The sequence below is a fragment of the Natator depressus genome, chromosome 3, assembly GCF_965152275.1.
Source record: "Natator depressus isolate rNatDep1 chromosome 3, rNatDep2.hap1, whole genome shotgun sequence".
NCBI lineage: Eukaryota > Metazoa > Chordata > Testudines > Cheloniidae > Natator > Natator depressus.
In genome coordinates this window covers 63,380,612-63,400,337 of record NC_134236.1, presented here as the reverse complement: position 1 = coordinate 63,400,337, position 19,726 = coordinate 63,380,612, and the positions used below count along the sequence as shown (strand labels likewise).

Genomic DNA, 19,726 nt, shown 5'->3' with positions numbered 1-19,726 from the left:
AGAGAGAAGGAAATTGGGAGCTGCATCTCTTCACCTTCAAATGTGTGATGTCATTCTTCATGAGAGATGACCACACAAACTGTGCAATGTGGGGTACCATCTGCACTGTAGAAATGCATCCACTACCACCTGAAGTGCTCAAGGAGTTCCAGCAAGGGAATTTCATTGTCAAGAAATCATGTCAGAAGTTCAACCGAATGGACCTTGATCAGACCCATAAGGGGCTTAATGGCATAAGAAAGAAAGGAGGTGGAATTATAGGCATCACCAAGATTTGTTCGGCTCCCCCAGCAGATGGGCCTTGTCTTACAAGCTGAGAGCCCATATTGCAGCAGACACCAGAGCCAAGTTCCACGTTGGCTTGGATGACCAGCTTATTTGCAATGAGTCAAGAAAGGCAAGGAAGCAACGTGACAATGAAGATGAGGATGCACTCTGACTAATACTTCAAAGGTTTAAAGTTTTCTCTGGGGAGGAACCAACCACTTAATTGCAAAATACTTCAACAAGAAATCTGGCTACTGAAGCCATGCAAAGCACACTGTTGAATGGAAAGATCCTAAGACCAGTGCATTTGGACAGCTTTGTGGAGAAAGTTTATGACATAAGAGGGGATGGCTGGATATGTACACATTCAGGATCCACTGACAAAAAATAATGCTCCAACTTTTTTCCTGCTATATGGGGTGAGAAAAGAAGTCAAAGGAAAGGCTTTAACCATGAAGGCCGACAGAAATATTCTTCAGTGACTAAACGCAGCCTGTGAAGCCAGCAGGACTGTGAATTTGCAATAAAATTTGAAACCTGAGTTAATGCCTGTCCCTTTGGTATTGGCACAGATAAATGGCAGTCTAAGAACAGGCACAAAAGCAATACTGGGCAATGTAATGACAGCTAATGTCCACTGTCCACCAACAGTTACCCTGAGTCCCATTGATGGTAGTTGAGAAGGGGTTCACTGTTCTTTATGAGCAACTCCTGTTTCAGATCTGACAAATTCACTACACCAAATACACCACTTTCATGGTATTTATCCATGTCAGGTAAGGCCTCTAATGAACGCTTGTAACTTATCAATACTCATAATCACTGTGTGATGTGTGTATGGGTAATAGCTAAGGAATAATGCAACGATATTGAAAATTAGGTCTTATGGTTTTGGAGTGAAATTGAGTAACATGGGAACAGTATGTCTCAGTGTCAGCCCTGGCTATCTGATTATGCAATATATTGCTCAATTGTCCCCCTTTTCCCCAAGCAACAGAAGTTAATGGAAAGCTGTCAAAGGTTTCCCTCAAAACCACTTGCAAGGAAAATATGACTCACTCTCTATGACTAAAAGTAAAAGACTAATTCAGTAGATCACAAGGTGGAGAAACACACTCTGGAACTGTTCACTGAGGATGCGTGGGTGTGTTTCATGAAAAATTGGGTCCTAACTCCTTGGGGTTGCAAGCACTGCAAAAGACTCAACTGTGTGGTGAGAATCTACTGTATTAGATAGGAAAGGTAACTGTTAATAAGTGTAAGCCCTATTTCACGTTTTATGATATTGTTTTGTATGTCAGCATTTGTTTCCATCACTCACGCTTGTTTCTGTTTGAATCTCTGTTCTTTCTCAAATAAAATTCCTTTTGTTTTACTGTAATTGAACTCAAGTGTTGTGTGTGATACAGGAGCAGTGGTGTTAGGTAAAATTGGTGAACTGGGGTACGCTGTTTCGTTGGAAACAAAGTATGTGGGATTTGCTCCGGGTCTGAATTCCACAGGGGGACACTTTGAAGGACTTGGGGGCTGGTGTATATCTGTTATCAACCTGCAGGAAGCAGGGCTGGTATAGTCCAGAGGAGAGTGCTTGAGTGGCTAACGGGCTGGTTGTGTTAGCCATAGAAAAGCCATCTGGAGCCAAAACATTGGAGACTTTGCAGACACATTTGTAAAACAGTACTTAAGAGTGGAGAAGACTTCCACAGTATAGATGATGTGTTTGACAGGTACTACCAGGACTCTGTTAAGGGTGGTACAAAGTAAAAATGCTCAAGAGGTGCAAGACCCATGTGAAGAGTGGTGGAAGGCATATATGTGCCTCTTCCAAGTAACCAGATGAATTTCACTGTGTTTCCAGAAAATATTTTTATCTGAGCAACTAATGACACAAGGATCACCTGATAAAATCATTCTGGCTGGTGGCTTTCAGGATGAGGCTGAAGCATAAGGCTCAACAGCAACAGTTCACACCAATTGACTGGGTGTTCATGAGGAAGAATGAGACACAAGAAAGATTTTACACCATGTCCACAGTGATGCTGATGCCAACAATGTGGTGACTGCAGCCAGGGACACCGATGTGCTTACTCTTTTGCTGGTTTACCATAGCAAAATGGCAGGTAAGCAGTTTTTGGATGAAAGCTGGCACATCAAAGGAACCCAAATATTTTCCTGTTCATGCCATTTGTGAGAAACTACAGTATGGACCCACTTTTTTGGAAACTCTGCTCCCATTTCATGTCCTGACTAGTTATGATGTTACCTCCTTTTTTTTTTTTAATCGCTGGACACAATAAGATGACTGCATGGAAAATGTTTCAGCGACGCCATCAGCTTCTAACACACCTTGGACAGGGTGATGTGCGTTCGTAGAAGGTCAAAAGTGCAAAAGAGTTGATTTGTCAGAGGTAAGACTTGTCAGAGGTCCACAGTACTGATAAAACACATGCCATTTTGTTCACATGCTTGCAGTTATCAGAAGCTATACCCCCCAAAATAGTGCTCTTTTCTTCCACATACAGAGAGCTCATTACCAGGCACTAGTTTGGAGACAGTCCCACTACCGAAATCTAATTCTTCCTCCTCCAAATACAATGGGTTGAAAACAGGAGAATAGAGGTCTGCTGCCACAGCTCAGGTCATTGCCACCAGTACCAGCAGACTGCCTGGAGGCAATATTCTGTGGCTTCACCACAGGGTGCAGAAGTCAACATTGCAAGAACAGGACTGCACAACTTGTTTGTACAGAAGCTTACCAATGTAGAAAACTGGAACAAGGTTGTGTCAATGTACATGACCCTTCGTGTTTACGGACAGTATTATCAGGGAGGGATAGCTCAGTGGTTTGAGCATTGGCCTACTAAACCCAGGGTTCGGAGTTCAATCCTTGAGGGGGGCCATTTAGGGATCTGGGGCAAAAATTGGGGATTGGTCCTGCTTTGAGAAGCGAGTTGGACTAGATGACCTCCTGAGGTCCCTTCCAACCCTGATATTCTGTGAAAATAAGTAAATGTCGTAAGTGACCCAATAAGATGTGGATTTGATCTGCTACTGTATACCAACGTTTCTTGAAAAAGTACATTAAAATGTGTGCTTAGCTTGTGTGCATTAAAATGTTTACTTAATGTTTAGTCAAGAAAATAATTTCAGCTGTTTTAAAAACAGGTATTTTCGAAGTACGTGGTGTATTTCTGATAACTGAATCAGCTTGTACACTTTTGTGTCAAAGTGCTAATGCTCAAGAGCCATGTAAAAATTCTCTTTCATGGTTGTATAACATATTAAAATATTTCTAGTACCTCTTGAAATAAGAAACTGAAATTCAGTAGCTTTATAAAAAGATTGTGCATATTTGATTACTTTTCTTACATCCTACAGCTCATTATGATCGAACTGAAGGATGTTAATCCCAAACAAAAAAGAAATAGACTTAAAAATTTCAGCGATTTCTGTTTTGTTTCTTTGCTCTCTTTGTAGAGGCCTTTATACACAACATACAGCTTGGTAACAACCATATTTGGATTCAACAGACCCTAATTATCTTTAAAAGACTTGTTACCAACTTTTAACAAAACATACTTCTTACAGTTAACTTTTTTGAAAATCCCAGTAATCGAGAGTAGCCAGAGAACCAGAGCTGGGATTTGAGAATTTTACCCAGAGAGAAATTTTTAGCAGCCTTATGGGAGCTCTGCAAAATCCTGCACATTCCTCCAGGATATGTATATGAACTTCTGTGACCTCATTTCCTTTCCTGAAAATCTGAAAAAATCTATTTTGTGTTATGCTACAGATTTGAGAAACATTCAGCTAACACCTTACGTTGGAACTTTTTCGAAGAAGGGAAGCTACACATGAGCAGTGTTTCTCTGTTGATGTCTGTCAAGGCAGTGTCTTCTATTTCAATATGCATTTTCTGTTCCCATTTTCTCTTGTTGTCTTGTAAATATATTACTAAACTTGTCTAAATCTGAATCATTTTGTTCTTTCTGTTGTGTTTTCGTTTCCAATTAATATTTTTACTAGTTGTGAAAACAAGGTGAACTGATTAAATATACGCACAATTTAATGTAAATGTTTGGTGTAGCAGGACTTAGAGTAAAAAGAAAAATTAAATATGAAACAAGCTGAGGGATCAGGGGATATGTGGTCATGTAGAAGGGGAAAAGTAAGTAAAAAACACATTACAAAACCAAACATGAACATTATGAACATTTTAAGGAAGAGTTTGTGAATCTGTACTGCTTGAGTCTCGTACAATATGCAACAACTTTACATTGCCTTCAGCTGAGAGCAGTTTTCTCTCACGAAGAATAGTCTTTGAGTAATTCAAAGGGTTTTTTGGATCAGGCTAAGATATATATTGGTTGGCAAGTAATAATAAATAACGTTTTAACCTATTCTCTGAAAATGATAGCAACAAAACTCAGTACAATTAGGAGGCATCGTACAATTCAGTTCTGTTATGAGCTGGGCTATAGTGTTGCAGGTCTTCACTACCTGCCGGATCGGCGGGTAGTGATCAATCTATCGGGGATCGATTTATCGCGTCTTGTCTAGTCGCGATAAATCGATCCCCGAATGCGCTCCCTGTCGACTCCAGAACTCCAGCTCGTGAGAGGTGGAAGAAGAGTCGACGGGGGAGCGGCAGCGGTCAACTCACTGCTGTCCTCACGGCCAGGTAAGTCAACCTAAGATACACCGACTTCAGCTACACTATTTACGTAGCTGAAGTTGCATATCTTAGGTCGACCCCACCCCCACCCCACCCCCAGTGTAGATCAGGGCTAAGGAAAGTCGACCAGAGAGCATCTCCCATTGATGCAGTGCAGAGAAGACACTGCAGTAAATCGACCTAACCTACGTCGACTCCAGCTATGTTATTCGCGTGTCTGGAGTAGTGTAACTTAGGTAGACTTACCCCTGTAGTGAAGACAAGCCCTTAGGCACTGTTAGAAAATTCAAGTATATGGGAATCAGCACAATATTTATCCCCTTTCCCTGACACAATGGAGTTCTTTTCGTAACTCTCACTGTCAAGTCTTGTAAGCATAAAGTGAATTTAATTTAGACTGCAAAACTATACATCTTTCATACAGACGCAAAAAGAGATGAAAGAATAATCAACTTTTTGCCACATTCAGCAGTATGTCCTGCTTTGCATTTAAATTTAAAGATAAAGACCTGAGATTTTCAAAGGTGCTTCAGAGAGAGAGAGAGAGCGCCATAACCACAGAAATCCCATTAAAGTTCAAACTCCTTTAGGCTCTTTACAGCATTTACAGCATGGTCTTTTCAAAAGTTATGAATTTCCTCTTTAATTCTCATCAACTGAACAAATTCCTCAAATAAAGTAAAATTAAGCATCTCTTTTGCTGGATTCCAACCTCCAATTCTCATTTGATCCAACAGAGCCTGGTTTTGTTCTTGCTTTGGGCACATAGTCAGGCTCCTCTAGTCTGTTGGGGTTTACAGGGAGCTATGGGTTGAGGAATTTGGGGTCATTGGTTGTGGAGGTATTAAATAGTTTGCAATTTTGAAATGTGCTATTTGTGATGCTGGGTGGACTATATTGTGAAGTGGCCTAGGACAGTTATCTTTTGAATAAAAGGTATTTATCTTTTTTTGGCATTTCTAATAAGTGTTCAAGTGCCTAGAACTTGAATAGGTATTTTTAATATAAAATAAACGAAATCATGTAAATAACTGCAGATTACAAATAAATTTCAGAGTATAAGATTCTAAACTCTTATAAAACTCCATAAGAAGGAAATGTGAGTTTAAAAAAACAAACAAAAACCTCTCCTTCACAGTATATAAAGATGATCTCATAAAGGATACTCCTTCAAGTCCTCTGTAACAAGTCCTTTAATTAGAGTTCTTCTGAAGGGAAAGCAGGGAAAAGAGGGATTCCACTTTAGAATCATGTGGTGTATTGTGTTTTTTTTGGTTTGTTTTTAATTTCTGTCCTTATACTAAATAAATATCCTTTCAAATGTAATGAGAAACATAGTATGTGATACAAACCGTTCAGGCACGAAAGATGGTGTGTGTGTGCTTGTTTTGGCAGCATGTATATTAAAATTAGAATGAAATAGGAAAAAATTAGCACGGTAACTATGCCCGGATGACATGCAAGTTCATGAAGCATTACATCTTTTCTGGCCTTTAAACTCTATGAAAATAGTTAGGCCCTGTCTGTGCAGGGCATTTTCACTTGCATAGCTACACTGGTTCAAATCCCCATATAGCTGTACTACACCAGTGTAAAGCAGGCCTTGTACCAGTGCCTTACCCTGGTTTGGATCTGGTGGAAAAAACCTAGCAGTGACAAGGCCTTAGGTTAAAATTGTTAATGTGAGCATAAAGTCATAATTTAAAAAGCTTGCAGTGTGCAGAGGTCATGGAGTTGGATCTGTTGCTGACCTCTTAATCTTAGGCAGTAATGTAATCTTTCTGGGCCATCTGGTGTCTTAACAGACTTAGATTTGACTCGTATGAAAGCTCTCAGGAAAGAAATTTCATAATAAGAATTACATTATTGGTTTAAAGAATATTTAGTATAATGTCTATTATTTTTAATTATTTTTATTAATTGAATTATTTCATTGTTACTCTCTGTTGAACTTGATATTAAGAAGCAGTTTTATCAAAAATACAGCTATCAGGTCCTACGTTTTTGGTGCTTTACAAAGCAAGTTTAATGGTGCCTGTCTGTTCTTGATATATTACTTAATTGAACAGAGCATGGACAAGCATGCTTTCCTATCCCCATCTCCACGTGGCTGCTTGACCTTGGACAAGCAATTTAAAATGTCTTTGTTTCATTTTTTCATCTATAAAAATAGTGATAGTACCTCAATCCTTAGGGGCATTGGGATAATTAAAGACTTTACAGCACTTGAAACCTGTCAGCTTCTTTGTAAGTGATAAGTAGTAGCCAAACTGAATTATTTATAGCTGTTGAGCAGCGCACGCAACTGATATTTTCTACTTATGTAGCACCCTTTAGGTGGGGATTTTGAGGTTCTGTAAAAAAAAAAAAACCCAAAAACTAGGTAGGCATAATCCCACTGAGAAATGGGGAAACGGAGGCAAATACCACACTGGATCTTTAAAATTCTTCATGCCTTACAGGAAGGGAATGTCTTTTAAATGGATTCAGTGTTGTTCAATTGAATTCACCTAACGGGACGTGAATAATCTGCAGGACAGGTAGAATTCTAAGGCTCCTGGACTATAAATATTGAGTGACCTACTCAAGGTCATATAGCAAGCCTACAGTGTGCTGGTCATAGAAACTAGGTTTTCTGACTACCAGACCTCACTTTTACTTCCACACTATGCACTATGCATCCACATTAATCTTCAAACACTGCTTCTTGTTCCAGTGTTTCTTTAAGAGCAGTTACTGTATACAATGTCATCAGTGGGTGTGAGGCCAAGCCTTGCTGTGGGAGTTAAATGTATGACTGCCCGGCCCAGAGGCAGAAGTGCTACTTATTGAGCAATATGTATCTTAAACATTCTTTTGGCTTGCCCATAAATCTGGGAACTCCCAGCTCTGGCAGTCTTCTTTGTTTATTTCTTTCATCTACTCTCCCTCTCCCTATTATGACAGAAATTACCCAGTTTTGTCTCTGTTCGTATAAGCTAATGAGTCTGCCCCACCTCCCTAGCATCTGCACTGGATTCAAAATATATGCAGAGATGATGAAGCAGGCATTCAGCAGTTGATATGCAAAGCATGCAGATTGGTAACAATAAACTGTGGTGTTATCCTTCTGGGAGCTCACTGACTCTGCAATGCAGAACTGCAGTTTCTGCTCCTGTGATGCTTTCTCCTTCCAACCTTTACCTAACCTAAAATGCTCATCTCACTATCCAGAATGTGACTTGATGGATCCAGAGGCAAGTGAGACACCCCCCTTGCTCCTGCTCAGGTTGAGGAGGGAGACATCCCTAAGCAGAAACAGCTGGGGCAGTGCTACATGTCTTCCTACTTCCCCCTTCTCCTCCCTACTCCATTTATGTATTTGCCGGGGAATGTGCAGCTCCTCTCTCTCTCTTTCCTTCTGCCCCTCATGCAGGAGGCTGTCCTACATGGCTTCCATGGAATGGAGCCCAATACTGGACAGTGGAGCCATCCTGCCAGGGAGGTGAAGGAGAGGGTGGCTTCTGCTTGCTTTTTACTTCAGGGAGTAGTCATTTAGAGCTCTTGCTTTCTGCTGGTCCGCTGCCAGTTTGGCTCTGTTTCAGCCCTGCCAGGGCCATATTAATGGACAGGGTCCCCAGAAGACTTTGGAGACCTTTAATTATGAGCTTACATATTTCATCTTCCATTTTTTATTTATGGAGCCCTAACACATATATGTATCCTGTGTTCATCACTGTAAGAGCAGGAGTTTCTGTTCAGAACTTTACATATTTATTTGATAACACTTGCAACCTCATCCCTTGAAAATGGTTTGAGCATTTTTGATATGTGGCCTGACTGTTTTTAGATGAATACCAATGTACTTCGGCTACAGTGTGGATATGTGAATTACTGTGTGTTCCACTGTGCGCTAGCTCACATTGTGCACACTGGTGTTAGCATTCCAGGAGTGGTTAGAATACAGCTAATGTGTAAAATCATGCATGTATGTACTAACTATCGCTACTCAGATGGACATGGTAAACAGAAACATAACAAAAAAAGAAAGAAAAATGTTAAAAAGACGCAGCTTTATTAGAAAAATTTTCAAAGCTCAACATGTTTTTAAAAAAAAGAGGAAGAAGAAGAAGCCGCTACAAAGGAATTATGAAGTGGCTGAAATAAATGACTGGGAGCAACATGGCCCCCATATGGAGCTGGTGATGTTGAAAATTTGCAAGCAGAAGGAAAGGTCGTAGAAATATAGCAGCATGTTACTACATTCAAGACTGATCAAGAATAAAATGTACATGTATCTACAACTGACTAAATTTCTACAGATCCTGCACTGTTGAGAAAATCTGATGAAAACAACAGGCAGTTTTAGGTTGCCAAAGGTTGGCTGTGTGTAGAAATGCAGAAATAGAAAACTTCCTGAATTCTACATGGGTAATTGCAGGGAAAGAAGAGAATGTTTGTTTGTTTTCTAAAGAACTTTTTTTCATTTTGTCTGCATAAGGGTGAAGTTGTTGCGTGAGATTGGCTTATTTACTCTCCATCTACTGGAAATGCTTAGTGTTTTTCATATAGGCTTTTCTCCCAGTAGTTTGCATGCGTTTACAGAAGGCTTTAGTGATTGGAAACATCCCAAGTGACTTTCTGAGCATAATAGGGGCATAGAACACTGATTCTGCATGCTGGCTTGGGTAACACATACATACAAAACACATACCAGAATCTTGTCTGGTAGGGACAGGATTCACTCTGATCTGGCACACCAATTTAATTCAGAAGAGCAGTACCAAAGAGATGTTCTTTAGCATGTGGTGGCAGTTATAAAGTTTTTAAGTGCTCGTGGGTTTGGCTTCCATGGTCAGGATGATGTATTAGAATCTGAAAGCATTAGAAATTATTTTGGGATTTTGGAACTAATATCACAATTTGATCTATTTCTGGCTGACCACCTAGCTACATTTGGACAGAAGGGGAAAATTAAGCTCTCCTGTGTCGTCAGCTATCTTTGACATCCATTGAATTGGTGGGAATGATAATTAAAAATACTATAGCAGCAGAATTACAGCAAGCCAAGTATTTTTCTGTAACTGTTTGATACAGCTCCTGATGTGGTGCATGTAGACCAGCTCACATTCACCTTCTGATCTCTCAAATCAGAGGGGCATATAATTGTGAAATTCATTGAGTTTCAGCCACCTGAGAACTACATGTGCAAATGGCCAAAGCTGTGGTGGCTCTATTCTTTCCGCTCTGCCTCAACACATTGATGGAAATCCATTTCCACAACATAAATACTGACACTAGCCAGAGACTTTTGACTTTCAAAAGTCTGTCAGATACTCAGTGGTGTAATTGTACCGATTCTAGCAAGCCAGTGTGTCAAAACTATAGCAGTATTCAACAAGCCTTGGAAGGTCTTTCAAAAAATATAAATCAGCCTCCTGACACTTGTTTAAATGCAGCTTATCTTCACATGAAAATGGAACAATTGGAGACAGCTGTCATGGAGCTCTTTTGGACACTGTGCTTCAGCAGCTCAAACTGATCAGCACCCAGCTACAGAAGATGGACGTAGATCTAAGTGTTGCTGTTAATGTACTGTGCTCCCTGGAAATATTTGTTGGGCTATTATGTGACCAGTTTGAGGATTTTGAATTCAGTGCAAAGAAAATGTGTTTGCTACTTCTGAATACAGTGTATTCTGCTTATTAGCAATTCCTCGGTTGCCAGAAAAAGCTGCCATTATCTGGCAGTTGCTAATAAGCGAAAGGCAGGTTTGCGAGGCTGCAGCCAGGAATTGCTGGGATGTGCCTTCCCTGGCTGCAGCCCCCCACCTTCCTGTGGCAGGTGCTCCACATGTCCCAGTTTTTCCTTCCCTGGTTGCAACCTCATAAACCTGCCTGCAGCTGTACCCTTTCTTCCAAACAATATTGTTAATAAGTGGCATGCCATTGCCAATGTCCAAATCCCATTAATATTAAAGTCATTGGGTTGGGATTTGTTCCTGGCAAAATGTTGCTATTAACTGGAAGTTGTTAATATCCGGATCCCTAATAAGTGGAATCTATTTACAATCAACATGAGTTTGTCGTCCTCATGAAGGCCGACAAAAGAAAACCAATTGAGGGCGAGTCTGAAGGGGCAGTAGAGCCAGTACTTGAATGAAGCCATCAGTTTTGCACTGAAACATTTGTTGTCAGAACTGACAAACTTGCAGCTTGTCTACGTCACAGACTAGATGCTTTCAATGTGCTGTATGAGTTCTGTGAAGTCCTGTTTAAATTGGGTTCAGTGTATGTCAATGAAGTGCGCAGATATGCAGCAGTTTACCCTCAAGAAAACCAAAACTTTCCTGACAAACTCTTTCAGTGTTGGTTCTCTGCACAAAATGAAACAAGTTACCATATGCACTGCATCAGCTGACACAGTGTCCGTATGAAATACTACATTTTTATGAAATATCAGAGAATTAGAATAGTGTATATGAGGTCTCTAGAGATAGCTGTTTTGTTATCAATGCCTATTTTTGCTTTTTTGTAAATTGTTTTGGAGAAGAATTGTTAAGACAAAGTTTGCGCAAAGTTGGGTAGTAATTCTAGATGATCTTGCTTTAGTGAATACCGTTATATTTGGCTGCAGTAGTAGTCTGTATATGAAATCAAATTGCTCTATTTCTGCTTCCTCTGTAGTTACCTGTTTTCTCTGTCAGTTCTTGCATGGCATTGCTACGTGTCTAGTGTCTAAACTGACATGCGGTATTGAGCAGGCAGTGCTTCTGAGGAAACCTATTAACTGTAAATATTAATTGCTAGCTAAACCTAATTCTTAATGTCAGCTATGGCGCGTGTTTTGTTCCCTTATTCTGTTAATTTTTTAAATAACATGTTTTTCATCGTATCAGGAAGGTTCAAAGTTTTGGGGGTTTTTTGATTTTTTTTTTTTCAGGAGGTGATTTAGAATATGTGCCCAAGTCCATAAGAGTTCTTAATCCATCCCTGAGCCCTGCCCTTACTCACCCTTATCTAATGAGCTAGATCTTTTACAATGCCAGGGGCTAGGGTAATTGTCAAACTTGTTTGGGGACTGGAAAGAATTTTTCCCATATGGCAAAATTGGCAAACTGCTGTGTAGGGTTTTTCACCTTCCATCCAGCATATCTGAGGTCTGGATTTGGGCGAGATAAATTGCATTGTCACAACTTTTGCGGGCTCCATTGTGGTTGGTGGGTTTAAAAATGGTCAAATGTGAATCCCCTGCTTCAGCATGAGCTCAGAGGGCTGCTTCGGCATGAGCTCAGAGAAATTTGTTGCATGATGATGGGGTGTGTCTCGTTCAGTGTATGGCTCCCCTTTTCTCCTTCCTCCTACCTTCTTCATGGAGGAAGGGAGCAGGATAGGACTCTGAGTTCCAGAGCAGGCCTGAGCATGTAAAGAGGGTATTGCCCTCACATGTGCCTGTCAGGTTTGTAGAACCAGGCACCATTGGTACCCAGTTGAAATCCACACTGGAGCAGCCCAGCTAGGTAGTTGGGGGGAATGCTCTCCACTGGTTAAGGGTTTTAGTAAAGTTGTAGCCTCTGCATTTAACCACATTGTGGTGTATGTGCCTCATTGTTTCTGTGTCTGTGTCAAATTGTGGTGTGCTTATATACAGGACTTTCAGTAGCAATCTTTGTAGAAGAGTCTAAGGTAAAAAGGAAGTACATGAGAGATAGTAAACTGCTTCTCTTTAGAGATCGCTAAATTGTAAAATACGGTAGACCTTATAAAATAGTATATTGAACCCATGTTCATAAATTACAAAGAAAACTCCATCCTTGGCCGAAGTAAAATCCAAAGACGCCTAATGCTCTGATGTTGCCAGATGTGTAATAGTTAAATCATAACTGACTTCTCCTAACCTATGATTCCACTCCTGCTGTAAATAACCCAGAATTCAGAGCATTTTTCAGAAATGGATTAGAAACTGCCAAATATGCTAGTCGTATCTTCCATTTGTTCCTCACAGCACATTAATGCATTTAACTTTAATTTCATTTAATTATTTCTTTAAGAATCATTAGGATCTTTGTTCCTATATTGCAGATAGCTGGTGCTTTATGGTGGTACTTTGTCTCAAAAGGAATTGAGTACTTGGACACAATATTTTTCATCCTGAGGAAGAAATTTAACCAAATCAGTTTCCTTCATGTCTATCACCATTTCACTATGTTCACCTTGTGGTGGATTGGTATCAAGTGGGTTCCAGGAGGACAAGGTGAGTCAACTGTCTTTTTCTCTTAAGGCAATATAGACATAACAGTGAGAATCAGCCTATTTGGAATTAATAAGGAAACCACTATTTCATGGAATTAACTGAATACTATATGATAAGTCTATTGAAACAGCATTGGATCATAGCAGTTATGTAAGTGTAACTTCCTTCTGTGTGAAATGAGGGGGAGGAAGAGAGAGAACAGAGCTGTAGTTTTATGAATTGCAAAACACTTTACTCACGGGCATCAAATGCAAAACTGAGATTTCGTCTTTACAAATTCCATCTTTAAAAAAATTGTCACCTTGCTACATGGAGCAAGGCAGATAAATTTGTCTCTTGCACCAGACATTGGTCCAATAAAAGAGAATACCTCACCCACCTTATCTCTCTCATATCCTGGGACTGACACAGCTGCAACAACCCTGCCTAATCTAACATTTTGCAGCTACAGAGAACTAAGAATCAGAACTATGGGCCAGTTTCTTCCCCGTTACTCCAGCCTAAAGCCATTGACGTTAATGGAGTGATTCTGGATTCTTAGTAGAGTAGAAGTTGGCTCTATATGTGAGTTTTGGGGTTGTTTTGTTTTATAACAAAACAAGTATCAAAATCTGAATTACTCATTTGAAGGTGAGCAATAAACCCGTATCAACCAGTTGTAGACGCTTTATAATGACACAAACCTATAATGTCCTTTCTTTCTGTTCCTATAAAGTTCACATCAAGGAAATCCTACATCCATTGTTTTCTCCACACCCTTCTTTTCCTGCGTTGTTCCCATGTCATGTCTTGCTTTGCCTTGTCTCTCTCAAATTCTACTGAGGCAGAGGTTGGAGGAAAATATCCCATTCTATTTGGAAAGGGCTGTAAAAATAACTATAAAAATAATTTACAATAATAATCCATGTAATCCAGACTAAAATTAATCCTTTGTTAAAATATTCATATATTAAATTGTATATTTTGGATTTTTTATACACTCACACACTATATGTACATTAGAATATAAAATATGTGGTTATATAAATATTTCAGCCCATGGGGTGAAATTCATATCTACAGCTTATTGGAGGATGGAATTCTCCCCAATCCAGCTTTAGGGTGAGAAGAATCCTGGGTTCACTGCATGTTCAGTCACTACTGTTCACTGTACTCATTACATGAGGTTTGTGGCCATTGAATATGTGCAGTTTGTAGTCCCAACTACCATTTTCCAGTGAACCCCTTACCTTTTAGCCCCTTATAGTTTGATCTTGTAAGTTGCTGAGTGCCCTCAACTCCCATACCTATGCATGGGGCCATTTCAAAGCTCAGCTCAACTCTGTGGTCCAGCTGTTCAGCCTCTAGAATTCCTGGTACCGACAGAAGAAATGCAGCAGGTCTGTGTTGCGCCTTTCTGAAGCAACAGAGGCCTGGCATGGGGTCAGGATTTCACCCAATATAAACTAGGATAGGTGTCAAGTTGTTACAGATTTCTTTGTGTGTATCTGTTCCACTGTTTTCCAGCAGACAACACATTGCCTACATACCAGCAGGTCTAAATTTTCTATCAGAGTGCCAATTTACAATGACAACGAATAGTCATTTGGCCAGGGAAAGAATGAGAATGATTCTATAGCCTGGTGGTCAGGCTACTCCCCTATGATATAGGAGACCCAAGTGCAAGTCCCTGCTCCCGGTGACTGTTCATTTCTCCAAAGTGATACAGCTTTAACAGGAGAGATTTATTAAGACTCATGCTATAATATCAGGACATTCTCTTGAGAAATGGGAGAACCAAATTCTAATTCTTTCTGCTTATCAGACAGACAGGAATTGAATTAGGATCTCCCACATTCTGGGCGAGCTGCCTCACCACTAGGCCAGAAGGGAGGCTAGCTACTTCATCATCATCTCCCCCCACAACCCACCTCTGGCAATTTTGTAATCTAGCCCTCTTTCGGTTTTCTCACAATGCTCAAAATTGAAACAAAACATTTAGAGTGGGTCAAAATAAAACATTTTGTCTAGACATTTCTGAAACATTTTGAAACTGTTTGGAGAACTTGACATGAATTCCTGAATACTTTCAGGTTGACCAAAACTGCATTTTTGGTAAACTATTCACTGAACATTTTTTGCCAAGCTCCAGTGATGGTGACATTGTCATGCACTGCTGTCGGGGAATTCACATGCATGCTCTTCCTCAAGACCTGTAAGAGGTCATTCATCAGTATCGGCGGCTGCAAAGGTGATGCTGAAGAAGTGGCAGGCATGGATGTGCACAGCAAAAAGGGGATGGGCTGAAGCATGTTGTTTAGTGTTGCTTTGGGGCCCACCCAAAAGACTTTTTCAGGCATCAGCAGGGGGGCAGTAAAAATGTTATAAAAGTGTGTGAGAAGTTTTTCAAAAGCAAAAATTCTTTACATGCTATAGTTTGAATGAATCAGTTTTTTGAAAATTCAAGTTGACAAGTGTCTCTTTCATGTTGAGCCCTACATGGGGATTTTCAAATGAAATTACAGGGAAATCCTACAGTCCATGTTGTCTAAAAAAGTATTACTGTCTTGCAAGGGGTATCCTACCCGGCAGAGGAAATTACCTTGAGTTCTGGCAAGAAAAGACACCCTCTCCTGCATGACAATAATTCTTTAGGCAATGTTAGCTGTGTAGCAATGTGTGATTTGGTGTTTGGAATCCTAGGCCATCCTACATTGCAAATGTGTAATGTCTAATAAAACATGAATGTCTAAAGTGCACGTATTAATTTTTTTTTAAAGGTTGAAGTATATTTACTACCTAAATAATACTTTTCATATACTGCTGTTGCATCCTATCGAACAGTGCTTTCTACTGAAAAGTTTTCTTCAAGAGGGAGTGCCTAAATTTTGACATTCAAGTCCATATTTTAAGGGCTTGTCTACACATGGAGTTGTTCCTGATAAACTCCATATTTGGGGTGCTGCTTCTGGTTAGGTTAACCCACAGAAACAAGGCACTCTTATTCTGAAATAAGAGTGTCCACACACGGAGTTAATTGGGAACAACTCCACTGATACATAAGTCCTTAGGCACCTATGTAAGTGGTTCTGGTTTTCAGAAGACTGTAATTCATTGATGTTAATGGATGTTGCTGGGTGCTCAGCTCTTTTGAAAATCATTCTGTGTATTTGGGTGCCTAATTTTAGCCACCCATAGATGGCAATATTAGCCTAAATGCAAAGAATTACTACATTTTAAGGACAATCCTGAAATATCAGTGCTATTGTTTTAAAGTTTGGTTTTTTTAATAATGGATTGTTAAAAGTGGTGTATTGCATGTTGCAAACACGCATGTAACTTTGCTCATGCGAGTAGTCCCATTGAAGTCAGTGGGACTACTCACATGACCAAGTTACTCATATAAGTACATGTTTGCAGGCTCAAGCCTACATAGTCAAACCTGTATAAAAGGACAAAAGATGTGGATTTCAACTTAAGTTCAGTTTTTATGTATATTACTGTTTAGTGCTGACAATACACACAAGATTGTAAGTACAAAATGCGCCAATTTTATTTTTACTGTGTAATACAAATAAATAGAGAGAACTTTTTGGTTTTCATATTTAAAAATAACACTATATGGAATTTTTTTTTATATCTGAACAGCTTTTTTTGGAGCCCAAATGAATTCTTTTATTCACGTTGTTATGTACATGTACTATGGATTAGCTGCCTGTGGCCCTAAATTTCAGAAATATCTTTGGTGGAAACGATACTTGACCATATTACAATTGGTAAGTAAAATCTCTCTCTAAATTTGCTTGCTGTCTGTCTCTCTGTCAAATGGAATATGTACCAGCCAAGCACGAGGCTGGATGGCTGTCACTTATTCACAGATCAAGTCAGAAACTTGATGTATTTCTAGAACTGCAATGGACTTTTGAAATAATTACATGTAAAATTGCTCTTTGAATACTCTTTAAAACAGTCAAAATATGCAGTTAGCCAATAATAGTAATTAAACTGTTATTTTGCTTTTGAAAAATAATCAAATCTTTATCAGTTTGATTATAGTGGCATGACAGAAATAATGAATACCTGATTACCAGTAGGCAATTACACTGTGAAACTATTCTGCGCCCTTAACGTAATCTCTTATTTCAAAGGAAAAGACAACCACTATCAAGTTTGAAAATGAATCTTATTATTTACACAGCAGCACCTGCTAGTGCAGAGTGTAGTTAAGGGTCTGATGTTGTTTCCATTAGTTTTTCTTACATTTTTAAATTAATTTTAGTGTTAGTGAAACAGCATTGGAGATTGAAGCATGTATTTCAAACCTTAGAGCAGGTGCAACACACAAAGTGATAATGACAGTTTCCTAATGGTGCCCTACTGAGCTATTTCCGTTCTGAACTGCCAGGGATCTCCTCTAAGGGGAGAAAGCCTCCAGCTCTATTCATTTCCTGGTTTGTAAGACTGTCAACAATAGCGTCCTTTGGTTCCAGCTGTGAATTACGGGTTTTGTGTTGTGTGAACAAAAATCCATAATGTGCTAGACTGAGTCCACTTACTCTTTCCACATAAACTACCAAACAGCAGCCAAGAGGTAATGAATTGCAATCACTGTTGGGCTGTGGCAACATACCCCATTACCATATATTGGGGTAAGCGGTAAGGAGTTGCTCCCATTTTCATTTTTCAATGTCACAGATCAAGGATTTTTCTTAGACAATTTCTTCTTTGCCCAAACTTTCTTTTCCCTTGTACATGATGATGGCATGTATTGTATTAAATTATGATCTAAATGCTGTGTTTTATAATAAAACTTTAAAAATATATAGACCAAGGGTTGTATTATGTATGCTTATTGTATGCTACTTTTTATAGTAAGTACCCGTGCGCCGCTCCATGTCCATATTTTTTTTTAAATCATGGGGCCTCAGAACAGAAGAGTAATTCTGTATTCTTTATGTAAGCTTAAGCTAACTGGCAGACGTAAAATTGAAAAGGCTTTTTCTTGTTGATTTTATAGGCCTTGTCTATGCACAAACTTGCACCAAAATAACTGAATCAGTTTTAATACACATCTTTTGTTAATTCAGTGCAAGTCTGTGTGTGGACGCTCTTAATTCAGAATAAAGGTTTCTTATTTCAGTTTAGCATAAGTAGATTTTTTTTCCTAAGTTAATCAGAATAGGATATTTGTATTCTGAAAGAAGTATCCACAAACAGACTTGCACTGAAATAACAACAGTGTAAATTAAGACTCATTTAGTTAGTTATTTCAGTGTGAGGTTGTAGGTAGAGCTGCCCTTAGCCAGGCCTTTACAATAGTTGTATCCGTATGGTAAATAAAAATAGTAGGTGGAGCTGAGGGGAAGGAAGAGCTTTTTAAAATAATTGTATTACATTTAAAAAGAATTGTTTGTAAGCACTGAAGGCTTGACCTTCCTCAGCAGTAGAGGGAGGGAATAGCGGGGAGTGGAGCCATCTTTGGCAACAGGGTCTGGAGGGTATCAGAAGTTGAGGTGCCCATGTTTATAATCAGCATATGCATATGTTGTTTTGAGAACAGAATACTGAGATTTGTATAGCTGCTGTGCAGCTTTCCATGATCTCTGCCAGATACTGTAAAGGAACAGCAGTCTAATCTCTAGCAACTTCCTTATAAAACTTTAAAGGCTGTGAATGTAAATGTTTTACTACTGTTTGTATTTGTTAGTATAGAGAAATATTGCAATTATATATTACTTATGATATAAGTCTTATGTAAACCATGAATTGTGTTTCACAATTGACAATAGTTTTTTCTTTATAGTTAATACTTTACTGTATTTTCAATAAAAGTTGGTATAGTCAAATCTAACATCGTATCAAATGGTTTATTATGCAATATTTTATTTTTTTCAGATTCAGTTCCATGTGACTCTTGGCCACACAGCCATGTCTATTTATATCGACTGTCCCTTCCCTAAATGGATGCACTGGGGTGTAATGATCTATGCTATCACCTTTATTTTCTTGTTTGGTAACTTCTACTATCGGACATATAAAATGCCCAAGGAACCCATTAAGAACGGCAAAATAGTGAATGGTGCTGTTGCAAATGGTGTAAGCAAACCAGAAAACAATCTAGTGGTGGAAAATGGAAAAAAGCAGAAAAAGGGAAAAGCAAAAGGAGAGTAACTTATCCAGGCCTTAACCATTGCTGGCAGTGGGGAACCTCCAGTTTGGTTTAAAAAGAAAAAGGAAAAACTATGTACCAATTAACCCTTAGGTTACCGAAGAGCTAGAACACAGATATTTTCATTATTTATGAAGATTGTTTTAACAAAAATACTTCAAGTTAAATTTCTGTTGTAAGTATGTAATTATCAAGCATTTGATGATCTCTGTGTAAACTTTTAGACCGCTGGCGCTGGTGAATGTAAGAAAGAATTGCCGTAAATAATGTGTTTTAGCAGTCCAAAGGTTAATATTACCAATGATCCAATGATTTGTTGAAGCCCACATTTCTACGTGGAAAAAGGTAGCTTTTGATTATTTCTGTTTCTGCCAGAAATGTATTAAATTCCAAATTATGATGAT

The 19,726-nt window shown here is 39.1% G+C and overlaps 1 protein-coding gene across 1 annotated transcript in view; it reads left to right on the top strand.

Moving 5' to 3' along the window:
- The window catches only part of ELOVL4 (ELOVL fatty acid elongase 4), a 58,318-nt gene extending 38,897 nt beyond the window's left edge, over positions 1–19,421 (top strand). Inside the window, exons 4-6 of the mRNA XM_074948028.1 lie at positions 13,003–13,174; positions 16,802–16,929; positions 19,049–19,421. Of these exons, the coding sequence (XP_074804129.1) occupies positions 13,003–13,174; positions 16,802–16,929; positions 19,049–19,324 (576 nt within the window). The 3' untranslated portion in view covers positions 19,325–19,421. The remainder of the gene's footprint in view (positions 1–13,002; positions 13,175–16,801; positions 16,930–19,048) is intronic.
- The last annotated feature ends 305 nt before the right edge of the window (positions 19,422–19,726 follow it).